The following is a 21,187-nucleotide window of genomic DNA, read 5'->3' as shown; positions in this document are numbered from 1 at the left end:
GTTTACAAAACACCTTCATGCCCATCGTCACGTTATACCCTTACAGCAATCCAATGAGACATATAGGGCAAGCCATTGTATTATTACTGTAATTCCTATCTTCCAGATGATATAATTAAGGCTTAAAGAGGTGATATAATTTACCAAAGACCATGGAGCTGGTGACTGGTCAGGCTTGAACTCAAACCTAAGGCTTTGAACAGTTCTTACACGTTTTCCACTACTGCGGTAGTAAATTATAATAAATGGTTAATGTCTATGTGGTTTGCTGAGGTCTCATACATCAAAACATGAGTATGTATTCTTCTATAATTTAGGTTTTATGCTTATAACTTAGTTTTTCTCAGTTTATTTTCCCGCCATTAGACCTTGCCAGGTATACCTCTTCTGCTAGGAGCATTCTGCCCACTTCTCCTCACTCCCCATCATTGTGTTTAGTCTTTACTTACCCTTCAGATCTCAGTTCACAGCTCATCTGCTCAGGAGAGCACCTTTGGAGCTCCCTTCTGTAGGACCTACCACCCAGTCATGCTAAATTTGCTCCAAGTATCTTGGAACATGAAGGGAAATGTGAAATTTCTGTGAGGCTGGAGGGGATGGGGAATGAGAAAAGAGAGAGGCCTGTGGATCCATAGAGCAGAGGGGACCCACGTCCATCTCTTAAAAAAGCATCGTTCAGGAAGTAGTAAGACTTGGAGGGACCACAGTCAACCTCAGAAAAACCATTCTCCATGCAACGAGTGATGTGCAGAAGCAGCAAAGAAGGAAGTGGAAAAGCCAGGCCACTGAGGATGGTTAACAACCCAGCAAGAAGCAACGCTTTGAGGATAGAAGGGTCTTGGCACAGAGTGAGATGCTAGACTTACGTTTTGGGAAATGGAAACAAACCAACTCTGAGAGATACTGATGCTAAGTTTTTCTGTGTGTTGTTTGTTTCTGCCGGCTGGGTGGAATGAAGACTTGGAGTTAGAAACTGAATTACAGAAAACCTATTTCTTGGATACCTGAGTTTCTGAATTGAGATTCATACCCTCTGTGCTGAATATCTGTGTGGTCACTTGCTTGGTGTCTGCCCCCTGCCCTAGGCTGTAAGCTCCTTGAGAGTAGGGACTATGGGTCTTGTGTTTTGCTCACTACTGTGTGTTTAATACCCAGAACATTTCCTCCACAGAGAAGTTATTGCAGCAAATATTTATTGAGTGAATGAATGATCAAATTAATGGAAGAAGTGTTGGCTTCATGCTTGCCCCATATTATAACAAGATCTAATATTTTAAGTATGATTTCCTCAATATCCTAACAAAAGGTCTTAACATCACAGAGGGTAAAACATTCTAATGGTAGAAAATATGTAGAACATAGTATGAGCCTTGAAGTTGCTAAACATAGGTTGTAGCTCTTGTTTTGTTCTATAACAAGAAAAAATCAACCCCCCAACCCAAGACAAAAACTAAAAACGAATCTATGATCAATTTCTTTAGGTGAGTATTGCGGCTGCTTTATGAGATTGTGTTCCCGCTGATGGTTTGGGGCCTAATTTTCCTGCAATGTAAAGCACTTAGCAAAATGCCTGGTATGAAGTAGGTGCTCAAAAATAGTAGTTGTCATTCTGATTCTCCTAGACCACATCCCTGCTTCTTGGTCTGAGAACCTCTTTGCCCTCAGCCGCTGGCTGGGTCCTTGCCAAGGCCCCACTCCTCCTGCGGAAGATACAGACTGTGCTTATGACCTCATTTGTTCCTTTATACATCTGGGCTTCATGTCTTGTTTGTCCAGGGTTTAGTGCAATGTCCAAATGCACCCTCAGATCCATAGAACATTTACTAAGCTATCAGCCTTCATTTGCTTAGGTTGGCATACTCAGTTGGTGATAAAACTAAAAGGCTAACAGTTTACATGAAACTAATTCCTGGATTAAACAGAAAGCAGAACATGCCCATTAAGTTGGAACATATAAAAACAGGCTTATGGATCTTACAACACGAAAATTGTTTTTTGTTTTTTAAATTGAGGAAACATTTGCATAGCGTTCAGAACAACTCATGAAAAATGTGTTGAATGAGTCAGCTATTAAAAGACGTGATGCCATCATACCAGGAAGAACAAAGGATCCCAGACACTTTAGGGGTCTTACGTCATAGCTCACTGATCATAGTTTTATTACATTTTCTAAATTATTACACATATTCTGATTATTTTGTCATTTTTAACAATTTCTAAAAGCCCCAAATTACAACAAAAACATAAAAAGAAAATAGCTGCTCTGTCCATAGAAAATGAAGCTTTAAATTTTAATTATTGTTTCTAAGATTACATATAAAAACATTTTGAGCCACTCATTTAATTCTTACTGATAAGGCATTTTAAAAGTCACTAAAATGGATGGTAAGAAATTTTTATCCATAAAATTATACAAAATTATCTAGATAAAAGGTATTTCAATGTTGGTTCTATAGGTACTTGTAGAGTAGAAGTTAACCAGTTTTAAAGAGTGGAGGAAAGGGCATTTTAGATGAAGAAAGCAGCATTGCAAAAGCCTTGAGAGAGAGAACATGGGCTTTTCAAAAACCTATGAGATGTCTGGAACAGATGGACCATTTGGAGTCTGAGGGTATCTAAGCCAGCACAGGTAAACAGAGGTCTGATCATGAAAGTAGGCCACGTGAAGGGGATTTTGATTTTTTTTTTCCTTGAAGAAAATAAGAAACCATTGAAGAATTTTAAGGGTGGGTAACAATCACATGTTTTAGAAAGCTCACTGTGGCAGCCGTGTGGAGAATGGATTGATGAGAAGTGTAGGGCCAAATGAGAGGCCATTGCAAAGCATCTAAATGAAAGCTGAGTTCACAGTGCGGGGGATAGAGAACAACGGGCGGATCGCAGGGAAACTGAAAAGATAGATCCGAAGACTGGGTGAGTTAATGGATGTGTGTGGATGGAGGAGTCAGCCGGAGAAGCGTGGAGCATGAGGAGTCGTGAATGACCCACAAGACTAGCTGGGTGCATAGTGGTGCCCTATGAGGAAAACACCCTCTAGAAGCAGTAAGTATGAATCTTGGCCAAGGATGAGATTTTTATTATTTTGACTCTGTGTTCAAAATAATAAAAATAATTAGCATTTGCTCACGAATTTGTACAGTGATCTCATAGTCATCATCACCATCAAATAGCTATATGTGGCATGCTTTATAATTTATCAGTGCTATGATGAACATTATTTCATTTGATCCTGGATATTCTTCCATGTTACAAATTAGAAACTCGAATAAAGTTTAAATTACTTTTTCAAGCTCTCTTATCTAGAAACTAGAGTGGTGATACTAAAACACTAGCATTCTAACATGAAGACCACTATGGTGCAGTGTATTATTTGGTAGAATTACCGTCATTATGATTACCATCAATGGTCAATCTGTTGAAAGTTCTGTTTGTTCTAGAGACTCTTGATCAGCACTCGTGGTATAATTTAATCTTGACAACCCCCCTCATGAAGTCAGTATTATTATCCACATTTTACAAATGAAGAAATTGAGATTTAGAGAGATTAAGTATTTCCTAAGGTCACATAGATATTAAAAGGCAGAACTGAGGTAAGATTCCCCAAACCTGATGTTGCAGGCAGTACTTACAACTCTGGTGCCAATCTGTCCCAATACCATCTAATAAGTATTCTTGTGGCCATAGTTCCTTGACAAACAGTATATAGGTGAAAGATTTACTGCATCCACTGTCTGGTCATTAATTTGGAATTTTGGTTCATGTTAATAGCAGACCTTCATATAATCAATCATACTGAGAGTGTGGTAACTAGCACCAACTGTTAAGGCCAAATAGCTCATCTTACTTTGCTTTGGATCACATAAACATTCTGTCCATCTGCAAGACATAAATAACTATAAGCTAATTATACTAGTCAGAATAAGTCATTATGTCGCTACAACCAATTATTGCCAAATCTCTTTAAATGGTAAGAAGTTATTTCTCATTCACATTACATGTTCATTACAGGATAGCAGGTGGCCCTGTTCCCTGTTGTTTTGACTCGGAGACCAGACTCCATCATCAGGAATGTTGTTGGTCAACAAGGCAGGAGGGAAGTACAACTGGGGAATCATGCGCCAATCCTTAAATGCCAGGTAGAAGTGACACATGTCACCTCCACTCGCATTTTATTTGCTAAAATGTCACATGGCCACACCCAACTTAAAAGATCAGAGAAATATAATCCTACCATTTGCTTGAAACTAGAAATATATTACTCTAGGAAGTCCTGACTATCCCAGATATTAATCAATTTCATGGTGAAAGAGTTTCAAGGGCCAAAAAAAAAGGGAAAACATGGAATTAAACAAAGAAATTTCCTAACTATGTCTTCTCTGAGTCTTTACTATATTAATATGCATTATTAATCTCCAAGAAAGGAACTATTACTATGGCATTCTTTTTCTCCCCAAAGATCATCTGTAAAGACTCATATCCTGAAGACACTTCAAGAAACAGTACTCTGAAGCTCTGCCTTTTAAAACTTATTTCTAAAGGGGAAATATGTAGAAAGAGGAGAGAAAAGAAAAAAGCCTGGAGTAGTGCAAATTTATGGATAGTTTTGAGACCGAGAGTTCTATATAAAAGACATTCACAGTAGCTAGTAGCAACGAAAAATTACATTTTTTCTAATCTCTTGCATATGACATTGCTAACATATTGAGTATTTATGAAGCACCACATATGATGCTAGGTGCTTTACTTATGGTCTCTCATTCCATCGTCATGACAACATAAAATGCAGACTATTTTCTCCTCACAGACGAGGACACTAAAACTCAGAGATGACATTACATGTTCAAAGCCACACAGACGGTAATCTGAGTTACAGACTAGTTGAGGAGAAAACGTCATGTTACCCTCCAAACAAAAGGATCCAGTGCTGCAGTTAGAGGTATAGGCAACACGCTGTTGGTCAAGGGGCGGGAAGGTTAATTTTCATGTTGGTTATCCTCTGGTTGGACCCTGAACCAAGTATGTGGAAGCAGTGATATTCGGGTGCCTGAGTGGACAGCCTGAAATGCCAAGCTGTTTGAACTTTATTCTCCGGTAATGTCAAGCCCCTGAAAGTTTTTGAGGTGGGAGTAACAGAATCAGACAATTATTAACAAAGACTTAGAATTTCAAGTTCAAAGGAGCCCTGAAGTAATTCAACCCAATTCAGTTCATAAATGGGGAAGATAAAGCCCCTACATTTGAGGCTCCGCAGCTGGACTTCCATTACTGGCCTTTCAACCGGGTGACTGATGTGGTTGCTCAGCTTGCCCCATTTGGTCACAAGCTGAGCTCAGGTCTTGCTGGCCTCTCGTCTGCATCCTAAATTAATGAGTCCTGATGAGGCCTTAAGAGATAACAGAAAAGAGGGCTATTTTGAGCCTCGGGAGATCAAGTCATGGTGGTATCAGGATCAGAGGTAACAGAGTGTATTTAACGTCTAGGGTAAGGGTCATTCCTTGGCTGAATACTTCTCTCTTTGGTTTTGCAGAAGCCCACTCCATAGCCACTGACCACAGCTTTACTGCAGTGCTGTGTTAAAACTGGCATTATCAAGTTGGGCAGTGTAAGTCTCCAAAGAAGAAAAGAAGTTGGTAAAAAATGGCTGACCAATTGCTGATGTTGTGAGTGTGCTAGACTTGATCATGCAGATGTCCCTCTGGCAATGATGAATGACACAGATTCACCTGCAGTTTTGACCCCTCAAAAAACAAGGTAGCTCTGTCTGATGTCAAAACCGTTCCTATTCCTTTGGTAACTTTCTTAGCAAATGAGTGTCCTACCCACCAGCTGTGCAAGCCAGAACCCTAAGTACCACTTTTGGCTGCTCTGCACCTTACCCCGATACCCAACCAGTACCACGTCCTTCTGTTTTTTGAGTGCCCAATTGCCCCATCCTCTCTACATGACCACCATCAGGCCACCATCATATCTCATCTAAGATAATGCAAAAGCCTTTCTCTGTTTCTCCTGCCTCAAATGTTGCCTCCTCTTAATCCATTCTTCATACTGCAGCCAGAGAGATAAAGAAAGCATCAATTCTTTGAAATAATATGTCTATTGTCCAGAGTCAGAAATGCTTTCAATGACAGCATAGATTATTTTGTTCTGATTTCTAGCTTCCCTACAGAAGAACAGCAATGTCATAAGTATTATGGGTGAAATGATCTCGATCCACAGGCTCAAGTGATTTTTTTTCAACCAGAGATCACGAGGATTCAACAAAATCAACCAAATAATTATTTGTCCAACTTGCAAAAAGGTGGGACAATAATTCTTTAAGCTCTCAAACTTTAGAATTTTCAGTGTGGATAAAAGCTTTGCAAGGCCTAGTGCTTTCAAGAAGGTTTACTGGAAGAGAAATTTCATTATTCAGCTGTTTGAGATTATGGATTCAGCTTTTTATCATAAAAATGTGTATCAATAAAGGCAGGCCTAAGTCATAGGGTGAAGGATAAAAAGGAAGATTCTAGTCAGATAAATTCTCCTGAATTCTAAAGGAAAGTTATCTTTTCCACTTTGGATGGTGAAGAAAGAAAGTAATCAATAATTATTGACTATTTTTTCGTGCAGGACACACATTATCTCATCAGCTCTAGGAAGCAGTTACTCTCATCAGCACAATTTTACAGAGAAGGATGCTTGGGGATGTTCAATATCTTGATTCAGATTCTAGATCTGGTAAGTGGGAAACTAAGATTCAGGCCAAAAACATGAGAACCTGTATACATAATCACGCCTTCTCATTGCTTTAAAGTAGATGGTGCTTTCAATACTTACAAAAGCCCTTGTGATTTAGGTTTTCCCATTCTATAGATGTGACTATTGAGGCTTAAGATATTTAAAACTTGCCCGATGTCACTCAGTAAGTGCTAAGGCTGACACTGAAACTCACACTTGCCTACTTTCAACATGCATGTGTTTTCCATGACTTCCAAGACGGTGTTCTGTTCGTTGTCCCACGGATGCAGCTAATAGTCAGTGATGTTGTTCAGAAGTGACTGAATAACTAGCAATAATCATAAAAGCTCATTTTCAAAACTTCATGGTGTCACCTATGTGCTTAGCAAATATTGTTAAAATGAGGTATTGACCAATAAAATGTCAGGAAAGTTAGTATAAATTGGCCAAGAGTGGGAGGGTAACTTCAAAACTTGATTTGGCAATATTCACCCTATCAGACTCTCACTCAATCCTCAGCAAAATGAGGGGTTTCATTTTTACTTTATTTCTCTTCTCTGTCCTGCTTGCCATCTCAGAGGTGAGGGCTGAAGAGTCAATGAAGCTCTGCGGGCTTGAATACGTAAGGACAGTCATCTACATCTGTGCCAGCTCCAGGTGGAGAAGGCATTCGGGGGGGCCCCCGCGAGTTCAGCAAGGTAACATGAACGCATCTGACTCCGTTTCTCTAACTACTGCTAAGACACAGCTATGTCAATCTGACATTAATTATCAAAATAAACTTAATTTGGCTTGGGAAAGTGATGGGCTTGCTACCTTTCAAAAAAAATAAGAACCTTGTTTTCTTCAGTCCCTAGCTTGAAATCATTTGCTTGCATAACTGCTTCGATGAGTTCAGCATTGATGGAGGGTGCTGGGGCGGGGATGGGTGGGTAGAGAGAAGCACGCGATTTCAAGAGACTTGTTGGAGGAGGAAGATTTTCAGACATGGATAATTACAGAATATAATAAATTTGGATGCAGGCAGGTGCTAAGTAAGAACGGAAGGAAGGAATCTAACTTTTACTGAGCACTTATTACGTGCCAGGCTGTTTCATGTGCAACATTTCCTTCAGTCTTCTGATAAGGAGCCTGTGAGGTAAGTATTATTACCATCATTGACCATTTTACTGAGGATAAAATTGTTCACCCAGCTAGTAAGCAGTGTGCCTGGGAAGCAAACCAGGTCTTCCTGGCTTCTGAAGCCGAAGTCTTCTGCTTGTTCTGTACTTTATCTCAGGTGGGAAAAGATGGTGGTAGAATGTTGTGATAAATGACAGCACTGTGGGGGTGGTGGTTGGTATTTGACAGAGGACATAAGAATGTGTAGGATTTGGCAGTGATAAAGGGTGGAGTTAGAATTCTAGTGATAGGGATGGTCTGATCAGAATTTTGAAGGTGGGAGTGGACCTATTGTGTTTCAGAAACAGTGAGGGGACTGACTTCACTGTGTTTCTTCATTTTCCAATTCAAGTAACTGAGAAGTTTGGCATTTTTTCTGCTAATCCTATATTAAAGTGTGAGGTAGAATTTATTTAAGATTCTACTTTAATAATTGATTGTGTTTGTTATGTTTTATAATAAAAAGTAAAAAAAAAAGTAAAACATATTTACATAATAAATGTTGCAAGCACACATAAGATATGAAAAATTTACAGGTTTCAATTTGGTTTAAAATGACTTTGGTAAACAAAAATATTTTGGGGAAATGACCCACGGTTTTTGTATTTTGGTGGGCTGTCTTGAAAAATTATGAATTTACCACTTTCACTTTAATAATGAAAGGTTCATAGTTACTACATGTTAATAAATACTGAGGGTTTTTAATCTCAAGAGAGTAAGCATAACTTACCAGATTTACCATAACTGATTTAGCAAATCAAAATCACTAGAAAAATTATGTTTGGAGTGTATCTTTAAATCGTGGGGCAGTGGAATGTATGTCTGTAAGGCTATCAGTGGAAAGGCTATCTCTTTTGACACCACTGACTTCATATTACTATCAGTTTAACCTCACACAAGTTTTCAGAGTATTTTCCCCATACACTATTTATTTGATCCATTACTGGTTTACTAATCAGCCTTCATTCATCTAAATTCTTCTGGTGCTTGTCAGCGTGCTAAGATGCGGATAAGGAAGTCTGAATGAAGTCAAAGTAAGAGAGTCTTATACATGGACTTTGGGAACAACACTGATAAAAACCGTGGGTCTTGCTTTTAATTCTCAGACATAGAGGTTTAAATTTCCACTTCCTTCCTTACTGATCAGCTTTTCAGGGCATACACAGGGTTATTTTTTGTTTGACTGTTTTTTTGTTGTTAGCATGTAACTAATATCTTTGGAAGCAGCTGGTCACCGTGCAGAGGTAGCCAGTACAACACAAGTCAAGCCCTAACTTGGCTGCTAACTAGCCAAGTGACACTGGTGATGTCGCTCCTCTGTACCCCATGTTTCCTCCTCTGTAAGATGAGGAGGGTGGAGAAGACTGAGTTCCCCTTAAAATATCTCATCTCTGTCTCAGAAATCCCAGGTATTAGGGGAAAAAAATGTGCAGGAGTCAATGTCCTTTCAGGAACCCAATGCATTTCTCCTCAGCGTACAACTTGGTTGCTGCCTCTGTGAGGTACCTCTAAGGAAGTTTGTTTTTTCTCTTTTGTACAGCTGAGAGAGGAGACCACTTGCAGCTGCCAAGGGAACATGAGATTTCTGAGGGAAGCATAGTGCAAAACGTTCCAAAGATGGATTCCTTGGGGATGGAAGGTCTTCAGGGTGGACAGCTGCCCATGGAAGGGCTCTGGAGGTCAAAGAAGCACTCGGTGATGTCAAGACAAGACTTACAAATGTTGTGCTGCACTGAAGGCTGTTCCATGTCTGATCTGAGTGCGCTTTGTTAGGACAAGTGCAGGTTCCCATGCGCAGCAGAACTTCAGCACGTGTTTAATCACACTGTTTTACTTCCCAGGAAAATACCTCCCTGTGTCACTAAACTCATGGCTCTTGGATAGGCATTTCTTTCCTAAAAGTTGTGGATGAATGGCAAAAACCACAACGAAGTCTGTTTTCTCTCTTTGCCAAGGTGAATGCACTGTTCTTTTCACATTTTAACTAATTCTTTGAAATTTTAGATGCTGTGCACCATTGCAATAAAAATGCCATAAACCAAGCTCATGGTGATTTTTTTCCCCTTTTAAAACAATTTTAAATAACTTTAAAACAGTTAACAAAAATGCTGATAGTATAAAAACTTAAAAATATAAGCATCAAAAGAAAACAAAAGCCAACTTTTGATGATTACTTCATCATCTAGAAATAACCATCCACTCTTAACTGTTGGGTTATTATATATTATTACTGAAAATTTAAACACTGATTCACAGTTCAGAGTAAGAATCTCAACAAACTGCTTTTCTGAAAGGTTCTTAGAGAGCTCAATACATGTTTTCTAGTATCATGCAGCTCTTCAGCATTCTGCCTGAGAATAGCTGGGTACGTATGTGCATCAGGTAGGTCCATAAACAGCCAAAATCCAGACAGCGTTTGGGAGTCTTACCTCCTTGCTATAGTCTGGGCTGCCTTGGTTTTACTTCCTACTCCTGAGATAAAAGGACATGCTAGTCTCATTCTGGAGGTTGAGAAACTAAAATCCAGATAGCCAATCACTACATTAAAATTAGATGCCTTCACAGATAAGAAGACAAAGTAAGATATCACAAAACTATGTTTTTATTTCTAACTCTGTCAGCCAACTCCCCTGTCGGTTATAACAACAGTTAGACTCTTTGTTCATCTGAGGTGCTGGTTATTAATACTCCAGCCTATATTTGAAATTTGTTGTCCACATATTGGCCATTTAAATTGTGTCAAGGCATTGCTTTTTGCAGATTGAAAAAACTGACTCTCCTTAGAAGTAAATAAATGTCTCCTAAGTCACACAGCTACGGAGGTGGTGTTACTGATCCAAACCTAGCCTACTTAGCATGGATCATGGCAGTCGCATCCCATTGCACTGGTAGTTAATTATTCTTTACCACGAAGACACTCCCTGTGTGTTTGTTTTAAGTCAGTTTCACTGAAGAACGTCCTCTGATGAGGTAGTAAAAATTAATGGTGTTAAATCTCAACCTTTAAGTACACGCCTTTTCGATATTCTGGGTGGTGAAATCGGAAGACTACACAGATCATGTTTGTAGCAACTGAAGTATGGTGGTTTCCCCAAGGAAATGCACTTCTGTGGTCGAGTTATGAGCTTAAAACTAGCTATTTTTTCCATGAAGCATCATTTAAAAAAAAAAAAAGACTGAAGAGCTGTGGTTATTCAGATTTGGATTTTAGAAATTAAATGAAATAAGATTTGAAAATGAACAAAGTGTGCCTGTCATGTCAAGGAAAACAACTGACAGTATTTGTTGCTGATCATAAAATTCAAGCATACAGTTAACTGTGGAAAACTTTTATCCACCACCCTGAGATCGGGGCTGATATTAATGAATTTGATTTTTTTTGACATTGTATAATGATGTGTCAACATTTGAAAGAATGTAACTCAGTAAACCAATATTCACTGAGCTGTAACTCAGTGAACCAATATTTTCCAAACGATCAATGCCTGATACCACAAAATCATGGAGGGGTAAAGACCTGCTCAAAGTGCAAAATAAAGATTTTAATCTAACTGTATAAAAATTCATTGATGTGATTTCAGATTTTACATTGCAACTAACCTTTAATTAAAAAACCACTTGTTGTGGAGGAGGGTATAGATCAGTGGTAGAGGGTAGGCCTAGCATGCATGAGTCCTGGATTCAATCCCCAAGACCTCCAATAAATAAATATATAAATAAACAAACAAACAAACCTAATACCTCTGAAATATATATATATAAATCAAATAAATACATGTTTAAAAAAAAGTTGTTGAGTTTTAGTATAATACCAAAGGAGAATATAAAAATGACCTGAAAAGTCTATTAAAATAATCTTCCCTTTTGCAACTAAATATCTATGTGTGGCTGGATTTTCTTCATATACATCAGCCCTCACAACACACAGCAGATTGAATGTGGGAGCTGATAGGAGCTGTATTTTATAAAGATAGTCATTAGAGACTTGCAAAAATAGAAAACAGTGCCACTGTTTTCACTAAATTTTTTTTTTGTTTTGTGAAAATATATTTTTCATAAAATATGTTATTTGTGTTAATATGTGTTGAGTTTATTGTTATTTTCAAATGAGTTAATAAATATATTTAAATTTCTCAGTAAAATTCACACATGATAAATATTGATAAATTCAACCCACATAAATAAAAGCTCTTGGAAGTTCTTAATAACTTTTAGGAGTGTAAGGAGAGTATGCGACCAAAAAGTTGGAGAATTGCTCTTCTATAATATGTTTTGCCACGAAGTTTTGAGGTTCCATCAATGGATGTTCAGGTTGCTGTATTTGCCATTGCAAATAAAGAAGCAATAAATAGCCTTGTTTATATATCCTTACGTATTGACACTTTCATTTCAATGAGCTCACTTGCTTACTTGCTCTTCTATTTGGTTCTGAAGTAGTAGCATAACCCTTACTAGGAGTTTTTTGTAATTTCTGCCAGGAACAAAAATCAGTGTATCATGTTTGTACCAAATTTATTTGGTATAGTTACAAATATAGTCAGATAGCTTTACCCTATATCTATTATCTATCTGTCTATCTATCTGTCTATCCATCTATCTATCTACCTACCTACCTACATCATCATCATAATCTATCATTGTCTATCTATCTGTATCTATAACAGAGACCTAGTTACATTTTTATATTACCTTTTCATTTTATGTTACCTTTTATTTGCCATTTTTATTTGCCCCTGTGAATGAGACATTTCCCCCCTGTTCATTTCTTAATGTATGTTGCAGTAAAAAGAAGAATCTTTATTTTTGTGCATTCATTTTTCCTCCAGCCACCTTATGTTATTTTATGACATTTAATGGCTACTTTATAAGTCTATCTTGGTAGAGTAGGTATACAATATTATCATCTACTAATAAAAAGGTCATTTTGTCTTTTCCAATATTCAAGCTGATTCCTTCATATTCTTGTCTTATGACATGGCTCATTATGCAGAAATTATCGATTGAGAGAGTAACGTGCAGGCATTGTTGTGAGTGCTACAACTGTGAATAAAACAAAGTGTATGGTCTCGTGGAAGGCACGCATCAGCAAGAGAAATATTAGATAATGACTGATGCCCTGAGGAGAAAGGAACGTATGAAAAGGGGACAGGGAGGCTTGGAGTGGGGGTGGGGATTGAATTTTAGACAGAATAGCTAGGGAAGTCTTCACTGGGGAGGTGGCCACTATGAAAATTCTCAGTGATGATGGTGGTAGGCATGTCTTCCACATCACTAATTTTAATAGAAATGGTTTCAGCATTTCAGTACTAAATATGATGCTTGCTATTCAAAATAAATAATGAACAGTCTTTACATTATATATGATATGTGTATATGTATGTCTATAAATAATACTGCTGATCATCTAAAGAGTTTTCATCTATGACATATTGCTGAAGGACTTATTTTGTTATAAATGGCCACTAAATTTTATTAAGTATCTATTTAAATTCATCATGCAATATTTTTTTTCTTTTGTTAGGTGAAGAATTCTATTGATAGCCTTCTTTATGTTGAAATTTCTCTACTTTCTCAGAAAAATCTATTTGATCATGATGTAACAGCTATTCAATACTCAGGACTATTTGTTAACTTGATAATATTTTATTTAGAATTTTAAAATCTGTATTCATAAGTAAAATTGATCTTCTCTCAATGAAGATTGATATAGCTTCATAAAACAAAAGCATTGTCTATTCTTTAGAAATTTGGAAGAAAAAAGCTATAATACACTTACAATTAAGTGCATAATTTTAAATTGAATTTTGGCTTATTTGTAACCCCATGAATTCCTGGAACAAACTCAGTTATTAACATAGCTTTTTATGTATCATTGCAATTGATTGCCTAAAATTTTGCTTAGTACTTTTGCATGCATTTTCATTAAAAAACTTGTATTTTGCCTATAGTTTCCTTTTTCTGTAATACCTTAGGTGGTTTTGATATCAGGGTTGTTAGCCCTATAAAATGAACTGGAAAAATTCCTTCCTATCTTCTCTTCCTTCCTATCCTCCTTCCTTCCTTCCTTTTCTAAACTCTGAATGTTTAAGATTGGTTTTATTTTTCTTTAAATGTTCAGAGGTTTCAGTAGTGAAGTCTTCAAGACTTGGTAGAAAGATTTTAAAATTCAGATTCAATTTATTTTACAAGTGTAGGAATATTAAGATTTTTATAATTTTTCCTGAATCGATTTAGTGATTGTGTTTTTCAAGGGACTTGTCTGTGTCATCTAAGTTGTTGAACTGATTGGCATAAATTCTTCATAATATCCTCTTACCTTTTTGCTGGGAGGGGGGGACTTTTTACACAATAAATCTTTATTTTTCCAGTCTCCTTTATAGTTATTGATCTTTTCAGATAGTCTATCATTTTGAGGGTTAATTTAGATAGTTATTTACTACTCAGAATTTCTTCTAGATTTTCATATTTGCATGATGGCAACCAATAGGCTTTCCTTTATAGTATGTGTCCTTGGTTTCAAGAGCTTCTATTTAACACTTAAAAATTCTGATCATATTATTGACATTTATTCATATTTCAATGTATAGATTCTGTATCTAGTGCAAGAACCGCTACTCACCACTGTTTTCTCTTCCTTCCTTACACGTAGTTTCTAATCAATAAGTATATTTTGGTTGAATGAATAAAATAATCATTTTTTTCTATATTATATATTTATGTTCTATGTCTCCCTTCACCAAGCTTGCTGATGGTTGAGGGGAGAAGGTTATTTTTATTTTAGTCTTTTGAAATAAAATATTTTATTTTTTAACTAGATTTAAAATCTTATTCCATTTGTTTCTTTTTTTTTGTCTATGTAAATCTTCCCTTTATTTGTTTTCTTTATTTTTAAGTGCTTTCTTAATTACTAATGTTCTTTACTTTCTTTCTCTTTTGTACTCACTAATGTGTGTAAGTCTAAAAATATACAGGATGGAAGATACAGCTCAGGTTAGCATGCACGAGGTCCTGGGTTCAATCCCCAGTACCTCCACTAACCAAAAAAAAAAAAGACATATATATATATACATAAACACACACACATCTAGGTATATCTTTAGCTATCCATGGATTTGATTATGAAACATTCACCTTATTATGTTCTAAATTATTTTCAGTTTTAGTTTTGTTTTTATCTTTGACTTAAGGAATGATTTGAGAGTGTCTCATAATTTCAAAGTAATACAATTTTGTTTTCTTAGTCATCGAATAATTATTGGCTTTTAGGTTTAGCAGTTTATGTTCAAGGATTAAGTCCTGTAAATTCTCTAATTTGGGGAATTTATTACATTTTTTCTGGGAGCCAAAACAAAACAAATTTCCAGGTACAGAACATAGAGTTGATGCTGAGTGTTGGCTGTCACCAGCTCACAGCTATCCCCTTTTTAGAAAACTGCTCTGGCCAAAGAGGGGCGCCTCACAATGGAGGTTATGTGCCTTTCTCTCTGCCTTTGCACCGCCACTTCCCCCGCCCCTGTCCCCTCCCCTGGCCTCGGTGATCAGCTAACAGGTAATGACTAAGTGACTCAGGGTGCAAAAAGCCTGCCCCTTTTTGTGAAGCCCGACCCAGCAATGCACACAGTTCCCTCCAGGGCTGTAGGCTGAACCTAGACTCAATGTTTCAGGCCCTATCCTGGGGAAGCTAACTGTTCCGAGAGCTGCCATAACAAATTTCTGCAAGTTGGGTGGCTTAAAAATGTAGACATTTATTCTCTTGTACCTCAAGAGGCTAGAAATCTGAAATCGAGGTATCATGAGGGCCACGCTCTTTGAAGGCTCTGGGGGACAATCTGTTCACGCTGTTCACTCAGCTTCTGGCGTTGCCTTCAGTTCTCGGCATTTCTTGACTTGGGGATATGTCGCTCCAATTTCAGGCTCTGTTGTCACACGGCATCCTTCTCTCTGTATAGGTCTGTCTTATGTCTCTTTTCCTCTTCTTATAAGGACATCACATGAAAGCTAAGGGACCACCTTACTCCAATATGACCTCATCTTAACTTATATTATAACCATATCTACAAAGACCATATTTCCAAATAAGGTCAGATTCACAGGTACCAGGGGTTAAGAACTTAACATAAAAACTTAACATCTTTTTTGGGGACACAATTCAACCTGAAACACTGACCTAACATATTAGATGAAAACGTGTGTTCTCTATTTTAGGGTGTATCTTTCTCCCTATATGTAACTGCTAAATCAAGCTTCTAGAAAATAAAAAAATTCTCCATATCTTGCTTATTTTTTGCCTTTTTTTGGGGGGTTTCTGTAAAAGAAACATTAAAATCTCCTAATTGTGATTATCAGGTTCTTTTATTTTTAGGAAGGTTTACTTTACGTGAATGACTGCAATTATTGGGTGCATGAAGACTTCCTATTGTTATACCCCCTCTTCAAGTTCTGTCTCTACTATTAAGTAGTATTTTTCTTTGTTTTGCTTAGTATTTTTAAACTTCAAAATCTGCTTTTCCTTATATCGATAATGGTTTACTTGCTGCTATTTGATATCCTAAATTTGGTGACAGTAATAAAGGGTTGTGTATTCTTTTTTATTATGTGAAATTATTATTAGTTATCTCAGCCTGCCTTAACAGCATACCACAGACTGAGTGGCTTAAGCAACAGAGATTTATTTTCTCATAGTTCTGGTGGATAGAAGTCCCAGATCAAAGTTTGCCAGGGGTCAGTTTCTGGTGAGAGCTCTCCTCCTGGCTTGCAGACTGTTGTCTTCTCCCTGAGTCCTCATATGGCCTTTCCTCAATGTGTAGGCATGGAGAAAGAGAGAGAGAAGAAGAAGAGGGAAGGGGGGAGGGAGGGGGAGGGGAGAGGAAGAATCGTTCTCTTTTCCTCTTCCTATAAGGCCAACAATTCTAAGGATTAGGGCCTCACCCTTATGACCCAATTTAATCTCAGTTACCTCCTAATGTCCTTTTCTCCAAATATAGCCAAACTGGGGATTAGAACTTCAACATGTGGATTTGGGAGGGGATACAGTAAAATCCATAGTAGAGATCATTCTTTTTCTAGTTAATGCTTTTGGCCTTGAAATTTGCTTTATCTAATATTAGTATGGACATTGCCTTTTTGCTTGTGTTTCTACGATATATCTTTGGCCAAAAATTCAAACTGAATTGAACTTTAACTCTTACTTTTCTTGTCTTTTGGTTTTCAGGGTGTATTCTTAAATTCACACATAGATGGCTTTTATTTGTTAAATGAAGCCAATTCATGTTTAATCGATGACACTTGATGAACTGGATTATATTCTATATAATCTAGTATTTACTTGAATTTTTTTGTTTGTATGGACAATTCCCCATCCTCACTTGTTAATTTAGAAATGTTACTTTGCTTTTCCATTTCACTGCTGGTCACTGTGCACCCTCTATTAGACGTCAAAGCATCTTGACTTCTCTGTATTATAATTTCAATCCCTCTTGTCCACTGACATGAATCCTTCAGAACTAGGGCAGTCAAACTATGGCCTGGGGGTCAAATCTGCCCTATCATCTGATTTCTACGGCTCACATGCTAAGAAGGATATTTACTTTTTAAATGGTAAAGAAATCAAAAGAGTAACTTTTCGTGATACAAGAGAATTACATAAAAGTGAACTTTCGGTCACATAAATGAAGTTTTGTTAGAACACAGCCACACTTATTTGCTTACTTCTTGTCCCTGGCAATTTTTGTGCTTTGATGGCAGAGTTGAGAGTTGCAACAGCGACTGCATGGTTTACAAGGCTGAAAACATTTGCCTTCCAGCCTTTTACACTGCGCTGACCTGCGATTAAGAACATTCTAACACCCTCTGGTTGACCCAGCTTTCTAAAGTGGGTCCTTAGAAGGCTTTTGCTTGTGCTTGTAAACAGAGATACAAGTAAGCAATTTAGCTGTACTTTTTAATTTTTCGGCTGCCCTATCAAAGTAAGTTCTTATTATAGAATAAGTTTCCTTTAAAGAAAAACATAAAGATAATGTATTTTTTCATGGAAGTACTAGGGATTGAACCAAGGACCTCATGCATGCTAAGCCTGTGCTCTGCCACTGAGCTATACCCAACCTACTTCAATCTCATGTATTTTTATAATTAACTAGCAACATATAGTTTATTTTTCTTTATTTCCAAAATGAAATGACTCTCTAAGGTTAATAGTTCTCATATGAATTTAAAAAATGATTTCTCAGCACCCCCTGCACAAGTCAGGCAGGATATTCTGTCCTTCTGAGTTAGCTCATTCTCTGTGGGAAGCAACAGATTTTCTTTTTTTGATTACAAACAGAAAGTGAAGCTCAGTGCTGCCCATACGGGTTATACTGGTTCCTTAATTGCTAAGTAGGGAAGTAGCCCCGTGGGTGGCTGGAGAACCACAAGTTTCTAAGTACGTCTGGCACTAAAATAAAATTTTAAGAAGTCGTATACCATAGTTAAATCAGTGAGGAAAGAAACTGAGAAGAGATTACAGGAAATTTTAGTCCGGTGCTTAGCATAGTTAAGCCTTAATAAACCTTCTAGCTGTATGTGTTCATGTATGCAAAGAAGAGGAAGAGAGCTTGTAAATTCAAATGGACGCTAAGAGTGGAAGAAATAAGCAGACCAGTGACAGTAAGCAAACACAGTAAAAGGGACTAAGAAGGTCCTGACGTGGAAGGCGAGACATCTGATCAGAAGCATTAAAAAAACAGGCAGAGGCAGGTGACAAGAGGGTAAATTTGGGGATGGATAATGTCTTCTAATAAATGTGGACTTGACGACAAATGATTTGGTACTCAAAGAAGGCAAAAGCAGGTGGTTAAAACTTTGAAAAGAAAAAAAAAAACAGGTAATCTAGGGTATTATGTTTTGGTGGAGAGCTGAAATTGCTGAAACATATGCTCGGTTCTTTAGGAAAACAGGTTGTGCATAAAGAATTTGGAGGTCGAGAGTGAGCTTTCCGCGATGGGTCAGACGTCTTACTTACACTTTCCCTTTCAGTCTCCACAGCAAGAACACAAGTAGTGATCACTGATCTCTGATCGATGATAAGCAGCGATCGTTATTATAATCATTTTTAGCTTTGAGAATACTGAGGCTCCAGGCAATAGCCGCTTTGTTCAAAGTCACACAGCTGGTAAGGTCTGGAAGCTAAAATGAGATGTTTGTCTGTCATATCTGTGTTTAAAAAAAAAACAAACAAAACCAAAACAAACTTATATCACATGGCTGCTCAAAAGAAATGAATTCAGCAGAGAGCTGAGTTGGAATACAGCGCGGGGGATGTTTGGCAGATTTGGCCCCGGGGACCACTTCTGGTGTTTGTGAAGGCAAGGAATTGGTGACCTGAGATCCAGACTGCAGGAGGTGAAGGGGACAGCAGCGGACAAAGTCAGAGGTAGCAGTGCAGGCCACTTCTGTAAGAATTTCAGGAGCAAAAAAAAGCACAGTAAATTATCAACAGCTATTCAATATTTTTTAATGCATTTTTTGATAATATCTAGAAAGGCAGGTCAGGTAATGGTCCCAAGAAGGAAAGTGTTCATTCTGTAAAATGGCTAGGTTTAAAATTTTTAATTTCTCAACTGTCGTTTTGTAAACCACTCCCATATACTGGATAATTCCCAAGAGTTAAAAAAAAAAAAAATCAATGAACCGAAGTAGCTCAATTTCCCGACATGTAATCCATTGGACTCTGCTGCAAGGGGGCCTCTTATTATGTGTTTTCTTTAAAGTCATTCTAACAATGACAACAGACAACAGCATTGACACTTCCACTTAAGATGCTAACATATTTTTGACTGAATCTTTACATTTCTTGAGATGTCTGACAACAGAAATGGACCACACAGAAATTTTTTTTTAATGAGGGAAAAAAAAGAAGTTATCATTTAATTTTGGTTTGGGGGGAAAATTCTCCTGTTGATTTCGAGGGAGGTCTCCTGCTAACATTCTTGGAGTTAACTGAGTTTTCAGTAATTTGCTATTGGTACTGACTGTAGCTGCTGAAGCTGCTGCTCGTGAATATTTTATAAAATGGAAGGAAGATATTAGGTCTCAGTACGGATGGCTGCCAGGTCTAAATTTCTCACCTTGATGTTTTAGCTCAGTTCCAGTCCCACTTTTTCAGCTGCCCAAGGCTATCTTCATCTGAGTTTCCCATTATCAACTGAAATTCAACAAGCTCAGAATCCAGCTTAGGATTTTGGTCTTCAAATTCTTCCTACTGACTTTATTTTTGCTGAGGACCATTGATTGAGTTTCTCGAACTCAAACTTTCAGCTGACATCCCAGGAGCTACAGTCTAGGGCTTCCTCTTGGGCACTGTGCTGTGAAGATCTTAGCAAACATATGAGTTTAATTCTCACCAAAACCCTGTGAAGTAGGTACCAGCATCATCACTGCTGTACTTGAAGATGGGTAAGCGGCAGCTCAGTGCAGTCAACAAACATTTAAGGTCACTTAACTAGTGACGGCCAGACTCGGACCTGAGACTGCAAACATGAGAGCTTGAAGCCTTAGTCACCTCTGACCCCGTCCCTCTTGCCTGATCATGTAGACCTTGTTCCTAAAATGTGCCATGCAACTGTCCTCTCCTTTCTGTTTCAATGTCACCACCACAGAGTTCAGCCCCTCGTTACTTCTCACTTCTCCTGCTCTTTACTGACGGATTCCCCTTCTTAAAGAGTCAGTTCACACTTGTAGTCTCATGGAAAGCCTTTGATGGTCCGAGTTTCATTTTCTTACTCAGACATTCAGGATCCCAGTCTTAGTTCTCACCACTATCTTCATGAACACTGTGTCTATCCAGGCTAGACTTCTTCCTGGACTCAGAACTCCTGTGTCTGCTGAAATTCTACCTGTCACCTTCACAGTCTAGATAAGTGATTGCTCCTTCATGAAGCCTTCCCCGATTCCCTTAATCGCATCAAGATATTCGGGCCTTTTAGCCTGTACTGTGGTCACTTGTGCGCTTACCATCCCTCTAGGATCCTAGTGCATCTAGGGCTGACCTGTGTGTCATTGTGACCTTTGTGGTTGGTAGTTACGTAGCAGAGTGCAACCAATGCACGTGATTCTTGCTTGGAAAGTTAAGATGTCTTACAGTTTATTGCTAGGCATTGTTAGGTTATATGGTCCACATACTCAAGATGCTTTCAATCTAGTAAGGGAAACAAAACTAGTGTTCAAAAATTAGCTAGAGAAGGATCAGAAGCTCAACCATGAGAGTGATGAAAGAGGAGAGAGAATGGGAGGAAAAAAATGCATGGAGAAGGACTTTGAGAAAAGGTGAGAC

At 37.8% G+C, this 21,187-nt stretch overlaps 1 protein-coding gene across 3 annotated transcripts; it reads left to right on the top strand.

Moving 5' to 3' along the window:
* The first annotated feature begins 5,437 nt into the window (after positions 1 to 5,437).
* Positions 5,438 to 9,798, top strand: INSL5 (insulin like 5). Of its 3 annotated transcripts, XM_032494782.1 has the most exons (5): positions 5,438 to 5,751; positions 6,156 to 6,298; positions 6,610 to 6,717; positions 7,296 to 7,415; positions 9,419 to 9,798. In XM_032494782.1, the coding sequence occupies exons 3-5, from the start codon at positions 6,675 to 6,677 to the stop codon at positions 9,649 to 9,651; spliced, it is 396 nt and encodes a 131-aa protein (XP_032350673.1). In that variant the 5' UTR covers positions 5,438 to 5,751; positions 6,156 to 6,298; positions 6,610 to 6,674; the 3' UTR covers positions 9,652 to 9,798. The 3 variants fall into 3 exon arrangements, with proteins under 3 accessions (XP_032350673.1, XP_032350674.1, XP_006191071.1); XM_032494783.1 differs by lacking the exon at positions 5,438 to 5,751 and having other exon boundaries at positions 6,122 to 6,298; XM_006191009.2 differs by lacking the exons at positions 5,438 to 5,751; positions 6,156 to 6,298; positions 6,610 to 6,717 and having other exon boundaries at positions 7,241 to 7,415.
* The last annotated feature ends 11,389 nt before the right edge of the window (positions 9,799 to 21,187 follow it).

The sequence above is a fragment of the Camelus ferus genome, chromosome 13, assembly GCF_009834535.1.
Source record: "Camelus ferus isolate YT-003-E chromosome 13, BCGSAC_Cfer_1.0, whole genome shotgun sequence".
NCBI classification, from domain to species: Eukaryota; Metazoa; Chordata; class Mammalia; order Artiodactyla; family Camelidae; genus Camelus; species Camelus ferus.
The sequence above is the reverse complement of the archived record's forward strand: the minus strand, read 5'-3'. Positions and strand labels throughout refer to the sequence as shown.

Excerpts from the sequence above, each read along its gene's own strand:
- INSL5 (XM_006191009.2), top strand. The coding sequence starts at position 7,241 with ATGAGGGGTTTCATTTTTACTTTATTTCTCTTCTCTGTCCTGCTTGCC. Across the intron at positions 7,416-9,418 it reads GCCCCCGCGAGTTCAGCAAG|CTGAGAGAGGAGACCACTTG; the intron begins GTAACATGAACG and ends TCTTTTGTACAG.